The sequence below is a fragment of the Patella vulgata genome, chromosome 1 (genome assembly GCF_932274485.2).
Source record: "Patella vulgata chromosome 1, xgPatVulg1.2, whole genome shotgun sequence".
NCBI lineage: Eukaryota > Metazoa > Mollusca > Gastropoda > Patellidae > Patella > Patella vulgata.
In genome coordinates, this window is record NC_065879.2 from 68,243,115 (window position 1) to 68,256,474 (window position 13,360).

General features: G+C 37.5%; 1 protein-coding gene across 1 annotated transcript; it reads right to left on the reverse strand.

The window, feature by feature from the left end:
• Positions 1 to 373: 373 nt before the first annotated feature.
• Positions 374 to 10,539, reverse strand: LOC126814451 (solute carrier family 22 member 3). Its single transcript, XM_050539590.2, has 10 exons — positions 10,522 to 10,539; positions 9,812 to 10,042; positions 9,240 to 9,442; positions 8,547 to 8,661; positions 7,877 to 8,064; positions 7,349 to 7,483; positions 6,547 to 6,629; positions 5,948 to 6,071; positions 5,714 to 5,786; positions 374 to 646 (listed from the first exon to the last, which is right to left on the reverse strand). Exons 1-10 carry the CDS (start codon positions 10,537 to 10,539, stop codon positions 503 to 505), a joined length of 1,314 nt encoding a protein of 437 aa, XP_050395547.2. The 3' UTR covers positions 374 to 502.
• Positions 10,540 to 13,360: the final 2,821 nt, after the last annotated feature.

The window sequence follows — 13,360 nt, forward strand, 5'->3', positions numbered from 1 at the left end:
TCGAGGATGGTCGTAGATGGTGTGACTATTTATCATAAAGTTTAGCAGGATCGTGGATAGTGTGATTATTTATCAAAAAGTTTAACAGGATCGTCGAAGGTGAGACTGTTTATAAACAGTATTTAAATGACACATCGCCCGACGACACGGCCATGATTTGCTTTTAAAGTACATTAAGACGATATACATTTATCATAACACTTATAAAGACGCATTGCCTGACAATTTATCATAAAGTTAATTAAGATTATCAACCTTCCTCCTATTTATCATAAAGTTGATTAAGATTATCAACCTTCCCCCTATTTATCATAAAGTTGATTAAGATTATCAACCTTCCCCCTATTTATCATAAAGTTGATTAAGATTATCAACCTTCCCCCTATTTATCATAAAGTTGATTAAGATTATCAACCTTCCCCCTATTTATCATAAAGTTGATTAAGATTATCAACCTTCCCCCTATTTATCATAAAGTTGATTAAGATTATCAACCTTCCATCTATTTATCATAAAGTTTATTAAGATCATCCATGGTTTGGGGTAATTCCTTTCCCATCGTTTCTGGTAGGTATAAAATGGAGAGGGTCGTAAAGAAACAGCTAACTCCAAAAATAGCTCCCGGTGCCCATGGTATCTTTACAGCCTGAAATTTCATAAGTATACTTTAACATAAGACATCAGCACCATTTTAACCCACACCCCGAGGAACTTTCTCGGCTAACACCGGGTTCCAATTCCGGATTACTGAACCAGCGCCTTATTCACCGAACCATTGTTAACAATGTCAGTGAGTGATGACAGGACCAGGGCCCTGTTTCACGAAATTTTAATTAAGATAAAATCCAAATTTTAGGAATTTGATTGCATAATATTAGATTGATTTTAGAGCTTAGCCAATCAAAATTGATGTATCTACTAAAATTTGGATTTTATCTTTAGTTAAAATTTCGTGAAACAGGCCCCAGGTTATTAAAAATAAAATTCACGTAGAAGGGAAATGACAGGGTTACCCAGTTATATCTGTAGCCACGCTATTAAGAGTCATTCCATGAGAAAACCATGCAAAATCATGCAGAATCGGGAAGATGGGGGGTCGGCAGATCGAGTTCATCTCCGGGGGATTTTATGGACTCCCCCTGACTACTTCACAGCCAGAAGGGCCGATTTCAAAATTTCACCGTTATTGAGAAACAGCCTTTGGGTGATTTTTGGCCAATTTTGCCATTTTTCGGGTAATTTTTGGTCAATTTTCAGCCACCTATTATGGCGAGTCTAGGGTTTGGATGAAAATGGTGGTGATTGGTGATGTTAGTGGGAGTCTTCCTGTGCCCCAGTGTGAAGACCATGAAGTCGCATCTATTCTCTGGGAGCAATGATCAGCAAAATTGTAAGATATGGTGAATAAAACAGAAAATATACACCTGCGAAGATTAGCCCTATTTTCTATGATGCGGGGGTAGGTCATAATATCGAAATGGTTTTATGCACAGCCCGACTCCCTCTATCGATATAAGAAATAAAATCTCTGTCACCTCTCTTCAATCAATGCGAAATCATAAGTCAAAGTTTGCGAATTTTCCCTATTGTAAATTTCTCATTCTCTATGAAATGGCCAACTACTTTCATTCAGGGTCAACCAGTTCTCTCCATTTCTTCACCAAATCATTTGCCCGCGCTCACTGATAGCAGCTTGAAACCCCCTCGAGCAAAACTAGTCTCTTTGATGAGGCTTGGTATCCAATCCAAGATGGTCGTGCCCGAAAGCGCAAAAAACTGCGGTTTTTCCTCATGTTTGGCCATTAAATGTGGTACATATCCCAGATATGACCAAGAGAATCACTTCATACGATTGAAAAAATGTACCAAGGGCATTAAGGTCCACCTTTTAGCACATCACATAGAAATAAGTGATGTGAGAACCGAATGGGAGCTGATTTCTTGACGAAGCTGCATTAAATGGAATATTCCAAAAGGATGCATGCTGCCACATCTAAGGAGAAGCCATACAAAGACCGCGTTGTGTCACTTGGAATCAACTTATTCCTATTGGAACGGCTAAGTGAAATAAAATATTATTGAAAAAAGAGGGAAGAAATTGTGTCTTTGAAATATCGATGGAAAACTTGTGTGTGTGCTTGACCACAATTAAATTAGCAGAAAACAGTTGTGCGGTGATACTCCAGTTGACTGAGTTGTGCGATGGGCTTAAGTCCTCAAACCAGCTGCATTGAGTCTGCTATAGCTGTAATACCTTTACTAAATGGCATAGGGTAAAAAATTCAACTTCATCATATGATCATTTTCGGGGTCCAAAATGGATCTTGCTGGGCCTTTTAAAACTGAATTTGTACATGAAGGACATTTCTATGAGGGACCACCTCTCAAAATATTCCAATCTGATTAAAATACAGATCTGTATTTCGTTTCGTTTTTCTATACTTTTGATGACCTACACTACATGGAGATCTGACTGGTTGTTGCGATAGGTCACGTCAGAGGTCATACGAGAGGCAAGTGAGCCTATGACGTCAGACATTTGAATAACCAATCAGCATTAGTGCTTCTAGGGGCTTTCCCACAGTTCCCTGCAAAACATGCCTAAAGCTCGCCGTAACAAACCGTTTCATTGGCTAATACCTCACACTATTAAGAACACGTCAATGATAACAACTCTTTCCGATCCTAGTGTAGTAAAGACAAGTAAAACGAAATTTTGAACTATAAAAACGAAACGAAGTAGGATCTGTGTTTTAATCAGATTGAAAATATTCTTAATATCAACCCCAACGTATATGGGCGATTGAAAAATCTCTTGTATCGAGTCTCCGGATGATGGATTGACTGGGAACAGTTTCAGAAAATTTTACAAATGTTGCCCCCTGCAAATAGTACATTAGAAAATAAGTTTAGTTAATTATTTGTTGGAACTGGTGACATCTCTCCCACTGCTACATCATCTGCAGCTACTGGTAGTGCTGCATACACCCATCATCAATCTACTGCTACTACATTATCTGCAGCTATGGGTATTGCAACTGCCACGCTGCCTCTTCCTTATGTAACAGCTATTGGTAGCGACACCAGTGACAGTAATGACTACCAATAATAGGCCTAGGTCAGGTAATGATTACATGCGAATCTTGAAGCAATCCCAGTATTCTAATTCTGATTTGTTTTGATGTAGGGTTTCAGCGAATTCTTAGCAACCTTCCTAAAGGTTTTGCATGTAATCATCATTACCTGATCTAGGCCTATTATTGGTAGTTCTAAGTCATTACTGTTACTGGTGTCGCTACCAATAGCTGTTACAGAAGGAAGAGGCAGCGTGGCAGTTCCAATACCCATAGCTGCAAATGATGTTGTAGCAGTAGATTGATGATGGATGTAGCTGCAGATGATGTAGCAGTGGGAGGGATGTCATCAGTTCCAACAGTAACCTGAAACATCCAAACCACATAAAATAATTTACTAAAATTATTTTCTAAGTATTTGCAGGGGTCCCTGTTACCAGCCAGTCCATCATTCGGAGACTCGATGCAAGAACATTTTCAATGGCCCATATACGTTGGGGTTGATATCAACAATATTTTGAGAGGTGGCTCCTGATAGAAATGTCCTTCATATACAAATTTAGTTTTAAAGACCATGGCGAGATTTATTTTGGGCTCTGAAAATGATCCCATGATGAAGTTTAATTTTTGACCCTACGTCATATTATTTATTTGAAGAACTAACCTGAGGTGGTGTAGGAACTTGGCTCATTTGGCAGCTCATTTCCTCATTATTGGCAGCATATTGTTTACATCCTTTTGGAATATTCCATTTGAGACCCAGGCGGTAGCGATGGGCAGCACATGTCACCTTTCCATCTAGAATCGACGTATCAAGATCAAAAATCCCACTTCGTCTAGAAATCAGCTCCCATTCGGCTCTCAATTCACTTATTGCTATGTAATGTGCTAAAGGACGGGCCTTAATGTCCTTAGTATACTCTTTCAATCTATTAAGTCATTTCATTGCTCATATGTGGCTTACCCTGAATGAAAGTAGTTGGCCATTTCATAGAGAATGAAAGATTACAATAGGGAAAATTCACCAACTTTGACTTATTATTTCGTATTGATTAAAGAGGGGTGACAGAGATTTTATTTTTTATATCGATATATAGAGTGTGTGGAGCTGTGCATAAAACCATTTCGATATTTTGACCTACCCCCGCATCATAGAAAATAGAGCTAATTTTCGCAGGTGTATATTTTCGGTTTTAGTCGCCATATGTTACAATTTTGCTAATCATTACTCCCAGAGAATAGATGCGACTTTATGGTCTTCATACTGGGGCACAGGAAGACCCCAACTAACACCACCAATCACCACCATTTCCACCCAAACCCTAGACTCGCTACAATAGGTGACTAAAAATTGACCAAAAATGACCTGAAAAATGGCAAAATTGGCCAAAAATCACCAAGAGGCTGTTTCTCAATAAAGGTGAAATTTTGAGATCGGCCCTCCTGGCGGTGAAGTAGTCTTGAGGAGTCCATAAAATCCCCCCGAGATGAACTTGATCTGCCGACCCCTATTTCCCACCTTCTGCATGGTTTTCTCGTGGAATGACTCTTAAGGTGTCTCTTAATCGCTAAATGACACTTAAAGATCATGTAGCCACACGTTTGTATGTTCTATCGCAAAAATTATCACTATATTTTAGTCTAGCTATCTGTAACTGGGACCGTTAAAGACAATGTAGGCTGTGGCAAAGCAGTGAATATTCGCTAGGCCGCTACAATCACTGATAAGGATGACACCAATGCGACTTAATGAGCCTCAAATATTAACTTTTTTCCAACGACAAATCAAGTTCTAAAAAAAATAATTATGTATTAGAAAAATAAATAAAGACGTTTGACATATTTGTAGGTAAAATATTATTTCCTATTTAGTATAAATGGGTATTAAAATGATTAAAAGGCAGCATTCTGCCCGAAGCAGTAACGTCTTATGTTAACAATGCACGCGCCATTGAGGCTGTGATTGACGCCACGTGCTTTGACGCCACATGTTGAATGCACTCATCTTTTACAGAGATATTAGAATACTTTCGTAATCCTCTGTGAAACAGATTGGCAAAGCTGAAGTAAAAAAATGTTCCAAAGGGAGGTAAGAATAAGATAGTATATGGATACAGACCAACAAATATTCTTACATTGAGTTTACTGTTAATTCTAGCTATCGTTTGTAAGAACGGTTCCCACCACAGACGGAACAATATCACGCCGTGTTTCGTTCCAAAGCTTGTATAAGGTCGACCGTACATTCACGTGTGTTTATTAATTCTATAGTTAATAAAAACATAGCAATGCATGGAGAGGATATCGAAATTCAGAGTTGCCCACACGATGTTCCTGACCGCCAAAAATTAAAAGTCACCCTTTAAAATGCCGCTTGTATGTGGGATTTATATCATCATGCACTCCACAGTGATCATAACCATGGACGTGTGCTTAACGTGTGCTTTTTAGATCATACGGTCTGTCATTGAGACAAGTGGTGGGGTTAAATGTAGGGTCGCTCGTCCAACGGCGTGGAGTTTTCTCCTAAAACATCAAGATCATAATTATTATTTCCTTATAACCGGGCTTGTGTGATTGGTATACATGTACTACATTACGATCTAACTACTCCATTATACTGTGTATGTGAAACCTACCAAAAGACTGGAGAATGGTGCTAACATTCCTGCAATTCTACCAGACGTACACGATGTTCCAAACGCTATGTTCCTGAAAATTTATATTACAATAACTTTACCGCTAAATCAAATTGATACCCACTGTTACATGTCCCGTTGCCGAATTTTAGTGATATAAATATATAATATTCCTTTAGGTAAAAGTACAAATCTTCAATTGTTTTATACATGAGACCCTAGGATAAATCGTACCTGATATTGGTTGGAAAGATTTCCGGTGTGTAGGTGAATAAAACATTAAATGAACCACTAATACCCAGTTTACCAATCAAAGCAAAAACCGTGGCAGCAGTAGACACAGACTCGTTATCATTGGCTAAAATAAAATGATAAATTAATAAATACACGCCGCTGTCCGTAAAAAATTCCTTCATAGTACACTGTATGGCGTATACCCGTCTTCATTAGTCTAGTCGGAGCAGAAATGCAGGAAGTAAAACTCCATTTCATTTCAGTTCGTTTCGTCATATGGTTAACACATATACTTCACTCACCGGTCTAATGGGTTCACGAAACTTCGAATACTTGCAATGGCAATTTTATTACTTTGGTTTCATTTGGAGCAGCGTGTATACTCGAGGGAAGATCCTGGTGCAGGAGGGAGGAGGTCTGAGAACACTACTCCGTTCCATTTGCCTACGCCACTGTTTATTTCTCATTTAACCTGTTTCGTTAGTCATTACATTAAGTGAATGTGTTTCACAATTTTAAATAAAACATCGAATTTATTGAATGTAGATGCTAGATATAACTAACACTTTAAATTATTAGAAATCAAAATCAGAACGTACCATACACCTTCAGTATAGTAGCTGATATTAGACCGAATGTGGCAATAACATGGAATATTATACAGGTCTTCTTTCTTCCAATACTGAAAAAATGTCGAAACCACGCTAGAATACTATAGGCTACCATGTTTAGATTTAAAAAAATTCCATGTAAGCTTTGTAGATTTTGTCTTTAGAAATATCTACCAAACAAAACATCGCCCACCATATGAAAATATATAGTATATTCAGAAGAATACAAGGAAGACGCGGTTGTCAGTGGGACGTCTAATGAAATAACGTTTTGGGAATTGACCGTATGACATTCAGTTTAGAAAGTTATCCCCATTAATCAATGATGCAATTTTGCCATAATTACTTTTACAGGAGTTAGATTAAAGCTTATCTGTACATAACTTTAATGAGAGAGTTTGCAGTTTACAAGCATACACACATTACATTCAAAGACTACCCCAAGCCGCAAGGCAAAATAATTAAAAGACTTTTTTTAATTAAACGAACTGTAACCTAATACCATTAAAGTGTCTAGGAAACAATAAATCGTCGGGTCCTGGTACAAATGGGTTACAACAACATTTGAAACAAGTTGTAAGATTGTGTGTTTTGCTTACTCTACAGCCCAAAATGTATTAGGGGCTGGGAAGGTAGTCCTAATATTTGAACTGATATGGTATCTGTAATCGTGATGATCAATTCTTCTTACCGACTCTTCCGTTTATTGTCTAACGAGACACGTTTCGTTGAAACATCTGTATTTTAGCATATAGCTCTAATGTAATAAATGTTTCTGTAAGTACCCTACCTGTCAATAGTAAACCAGTATATAAGTGCTGCGGGTGCTTCTACCAGAGCATTAAGGAAGAAATTAAGATATATATTTCCAGCTAGAGATGAAGATGACAAATATATACCAAAATATGTTAAACTATTTGTAAACCTGTAATAATGAAAGAGGAATCGGAAGGGTGAACAAAACTTATAGCATGGATGGACTGGAGATTCCACTGGTTACCCCGGGAACCGGATATACTTTCTATCAAGCGGTGAGTGATGGACAAATCCTTGTAGAATACGTAATATCACTATTGTTGTACTTTGCACTGAAAGGTGTTTCCCACTCAATTCAACAGGAGAACCCCCTAATGCTGTGTAAATAAGAACTGATGCTTACCATATGTAAACCTTTAATACTACTAGCGATTTACATGTTAACAATTTCAAACTTTTATACTAGATTGATACAGATTTAGCTGTATTTCCCAAGAAATATATTATCTAAATAATATTAAGGCTTGAGCTCCTGGAGCTCATTTGGATGTATTATACTTACCAGGTGAACCATATTATAATCAGAGTTACTGCCAGACGTTTTCTCTTAAATATATCTAAAATTGTGTATTTTTCAGGATGGATAACTACAGTCTCCTCCATAATTTCCTTGCCAGAATCTAGTGTTACAGCCAGTAATTTATCTGTTTGCTTCTCAGAAATCGACAACAACTCTTGTTTGTAGATCAACTGGAAAAGAACAGAAAGGAAGTGCAAGTAGGATGGTGTAAATTAGGATCGTGTTGATATTTAAACAAATAGATCGATGTTGGACCAAAGGTTGGGGTGGTAACAATCACAGAGTTAAAGGGAATGAATCCAATTTTACCTGTATCATTAAAACCGGGAAGCTGGATGTCATGTCTAATCGGTCAGTTTGAGGTTAATATATATGTACGGTGATTTTCTTTTCTCTGGCCATATGTTAAACCCCACGAAAGAGAATATGCTGATCGAACTGAACTGAATATTAGGATGACATTCAAATAATTCCCGCTATAAGTCATACCTCTGACAAGCGGGGAGATGATTTGACAGGTGTCTACGCACCTTATTTAAGATTGGTGTATACGAATGCGAGAGACCATTTCGATGCTATTCGAATGTTCGATACAATTCATGTAATCACTTCTGTTGCTAGCTGGTTAGAAATCATGTTTAAAACAAGTTACCTTCAATGGTTCGTTATCATTAACACCGTTCATCTTGGCCGCTTTCTTGATAACTTTAACCGTTTCTTCTAATCTGTTGTTGGCTACCAACCATCTTATAGATTCGTCTGTTATCCTGAAGTAAATACAAGGGGAGATAACTGACCAGGGCTAGCGCAAATAAGGCCACACATATATATAAGTTTCTAAATTTAACTCTCAGGTTTATATACCAAACATACTAAGATTTGGATGGAAAAATCTGTATTTTAATTACATTTACATATTTGCCAAGATCTTTCGGCCTTACGACGTCCTAAGGGCTATGTATGTACAAAAGACAATATATATATGGCTTCAAAATCATGACTATTCACCAAAACCCAGTATCAACGAAAATCGATATGCAAATACGGTAGGAGGAACAACTAGATAAAAGGTGGTCTGGTGGTCTGGATATGTTTATAAAATACCAGGGTTTAATACATTGCTTTATATAAAAAAAAAAGTGTCGAACCAAGACGATTATGTTTCCTCGCTAAATAAATATGGCAGATTACTCCCTATAACATAGGACCTTTCAGTACTAATAGTAAGTGTAGGAGGACCGCACTACACAAAACCTACAAGATGAACGATAGAATACATAGACATTGTAAGAAACAAACTTAGCAAATCAAGTGAATGGATCCGGGGTTCATATTTTGTACTCACCAGTATTGGAGAAGAGAGTATAAAGAGATGGCTGTAAGAGAAAGATAAACTATTCTCCAACTGTACTGACGAGTTAGGTAAGCTATTGGACTTATAGTCATCATACAAATACTCCAAACTATAAACGTAAATACTCCACAAAAACGACGCTTTTCTTTCGGGAACATCTCTACGCCATAAGTCACTGCTGACAAAATGGTGCCCTGGAAATTGGGAATGAACAAGACATGGATTTTGAGACAAAATGCCTTAGATTACTTGGTAAGAAAGGCGACACATCCCCTCCCCAACAAAAGTAAAGAAACATGAACAAAATCACGAAAAAGGGCAATCTAACAACCTCAAAAGTGCCAATAGTATAGTCATTTCGCATTCGGCATATAATTGTTGAAAAATGACCTTCCCTTACAATTCAGTTATTGTTTTCTACTAGACTTCTTACTTAACATAATTCTTGATTAACATCGCGCTCTAGCTGTACATTCTAAATGATTAATTCCCTAGAAACACGTGAGATAAATCCAATCAATGGAGTTAACTCACTCACAGAAATTGATCTATAAAAAGATTACCTGTATAACTATACCATTTAGAAATCTCATGACAATAAGTACTGTATAATTAGGGGAAAATGCAACCCCAAGCCCTGTTGCTAGAACGACCAGGTGACTGAGAACAGAGACTGGCTTCCGTCCGTATTTGTCCGATGCCAGAGTGAGGGTTGATGATCCAATTGCCATTCCAAAATTCAACATGGTTTGTGAAAGATCAGATAAACCAGATCGTTCACACACTAAATCAAACTGAAATCATAAAACATAAATGACCCCCTCTTCAGTGGGACTGGGCCGATAGGATGGAGCTGCTTCTCTTTTAGGATGACTTTCTACCTGACTGACGTTTTGGAAAGGATTCATTTTCGTTGGTTCAATGCGCTGACGACTTCGCTATACTAATTGGTTTATAGGGCATCTGTGGGTCTTTTTCCAAAAAAGAAATTTGTTGATGTGTATACTACGGAGTCAATCACATGTGAACGAGGATCAACGATACGGCGGAAGAAATATATTATTGATTTTTAAAACAAAAGTCTAGTCACTAATCAGAGGGCGAAAAGACAAAGTTACCCAATGAGACACCACTTACACCCATTTCTGGATTTGATCCCATCCTGTTTTTTTCTATTAAAAGGTCGCAAATCTATAGGCCTATGAAGCATAACAAATTTATACCCTTCTCCCGTGAAATAAAGGATACCTTGAACCACTCTTTTTAAGCTTACATCAGAGATAATAGACATATTAGATGGATATTGATACTGGTAACCATAGATACAGGAACTGACGTTAGTTTGATTCTGATGTGAAATAGAACATTCACCAAATACGTCTCCAGTTTGATTGAGAGGCAGCGATAGCGGAGCTGCACATCTCTGTGGGTTGCCTTGACCTTAAAGAACACAAATAAAGCATATATATTCAGAGAGAACACAATATCTATCCAACTAGTGAAATATACCTCGAGCACAGCATTGCTATGCAATGTACTGTTATGCTGGTATTTATGAATAGGTGAATTCAACTGACCCGACAGACTCCTGCTTCTAGCCAACGTGGAGATGCTTTGGCTTGGGGAAAATAGGTTTTAACCTATATTTTTTTAGTGGAAATGACCAAACTGTAGGATATTGTGCATTTCTGTCCACGCCTGTTTTACTTTTTGACCGGTTTATTGAGTTTCATCGTCCATGGTTCAATGATGAGCTTAAAGGCGCTAGAAAAATCCGAAGAAAAGCTGAGAGGACTCGATATAATTCTAAAACAAAGAACTATAGCCGAAAATGTCGAAGACGAGACTGTCATATCAACCTCAACTCTGGATTCCTTTTCATCGGTCAGTGGATTATATGCACATTTATTTGTCGATGACTCGCAACTATACATGGAATGGAAGTAAAAGAAGAATTACACCAGTGGATGACCATGCACTTCCTGACCCCTACCCAAAAAAACGGAATTCCTTGTAATCGGCACAAATCACTACAGTTGGACTTTGACAAACAGAGCACCCAACCATGAGCATGAGCCAAAAACATTGGAGCGAAGTTGGATTCAAATTTCAACTCCAAAAACGCATCCAATCCGTTTGCTCAACAGTTTATCATCTCCACAGAATACGCCAGGTTAAACCGTACTCCTCCCTTTAAAATACAGAGGCTCATTCATGCCTTTATATCATCAGAATTGGACTACCACAATGCACTACTCTACATAATACCAGACTATCAAAATCCAGAAACTTCAACATGTACAGAACTCAGATGCAAGACTCTGAACCAAAAGTGGCACACACGAGCATGTAACACTTGTTCTTTTAAAATCGTACTCGTTACATATAAATGACTAAATGACTTAATGACAAAATGTCATTATGAAAATTATGAAAGAAATGCTTAAACACTATGAATCCGCCAGAGGACTACATTCTTCTTAATAAAAGACAAGTACAACAGCTCGAATTCGGAAAAGATCTTTTGCGTTTGCAGCACCATGTCTCTGGAATCAATTACTAACTAAAATTAGCCAATCCAAATCTATCGAAGCATTCAAGTCAGCATTGAAAACCAATATTTTTCAAAAAAGTTTTATGTGACCAGCTAGGAAATATTACAAAACGCATTAGAAACTAAATGAGTAATAATGATGCGCTTTATAAATCCTGATATTGTATATTATTATTATGTTTCTAGACTTACCTATAAAGACAATACTAAACTGTTGATAAGCTTCAGAGAAAAATGTCAGAGTTGATAAGAAAAAATGGATTATTTGATATTTTCCATAACTACCAAGACTCTCCAATACTTCATCGACACCTACATAACTCAGATCATTCATTGTCAAAATTTCCTAAACTTTCCAAAGAACTACTCCTTTCACAGATGATGATCAGTAAGAAATCAATCCAATCAAAATCACAACGTTGGTGGTTTGCTAGAAACTCATCACTGATTGACTACCAATCAATCCGAAATAAATTGCTCCACTTGCCGTTTTCTCGCAGTGTCTCACAGATGATGTTTAACCGGAAATTCATTAACTGATTTCTCACAGATGATATTTAACCAAGAAATCATTCACTCAGTGTCTCACAGACGATATTTAACCAGCAGAAATCAACCAACAAGTGTCTCAGGAACGATTTTTAACAAGGCCCAGTCGATTGTTAACAGACATCGGCCTACCAAAGGTTGAAAACGTAATCTCATCCACGAAATACGTCGGCCAGAACACTTAAAGTAGTGTTCCCATGTACAATATACATAAAGATAAATTTTACAAATTAATAAAAATAAAGCTATACTATTTTAGCACTTTCAAACCAAAATTAATCACACTGTTACCTGTGTTAATCCACCATACGATCAGTTATATAATGCGTATAGGATATTGCTAATGGTCACTTCGCGGTATTCCTCTCTTCCTGTAACTACCGTGATTCACCAAAAACACCCCCCCCCCTCCCTCAAACAAAATACCAAACTAAATCTGACCATCCAAAAGTGATTTAAGTTTATTATTTAAACTGATATGTTATGGTTATCTGGTGTACAATATAATTTCCGGTGTTCTGAGTGTATCGATATTTTAAACCCAGACATCCAGGCAAGGTAGTCTTGCATAGGATATTAATTCAATTGGGCCCATTGATCTGCATACCTTGACAGTCAATCCATGTCATGTGGAAAGTGGGATAGTATATGTACCTTTAAGAAATAATAACAATAACCGGAGCCCATTTGTCTTCACATAAATTTAATTTGGAAGTTATGACTGCAGTATTTTAACCCACTTTATCTAACGGGGACAAATCTAATCTTCGGTTTCGTATATCAGCATAAATACGTGGTTGACACCTGAACACTGAGAACGCGCTACTTAATTAATTCTAGCGTCGCCAGATGCCACAACACAACTATACTGAGACTGGTCGATTGTTCCAGTTCATATGGTCCACAAGAGATTGGCAACGCGTGACAGCTTGGACAAGATCGACACATTATCCGACAGCATCAGACGCTGTCGGCTTCCGATATTGCTGCTGATACTTAAAGAGGTCCA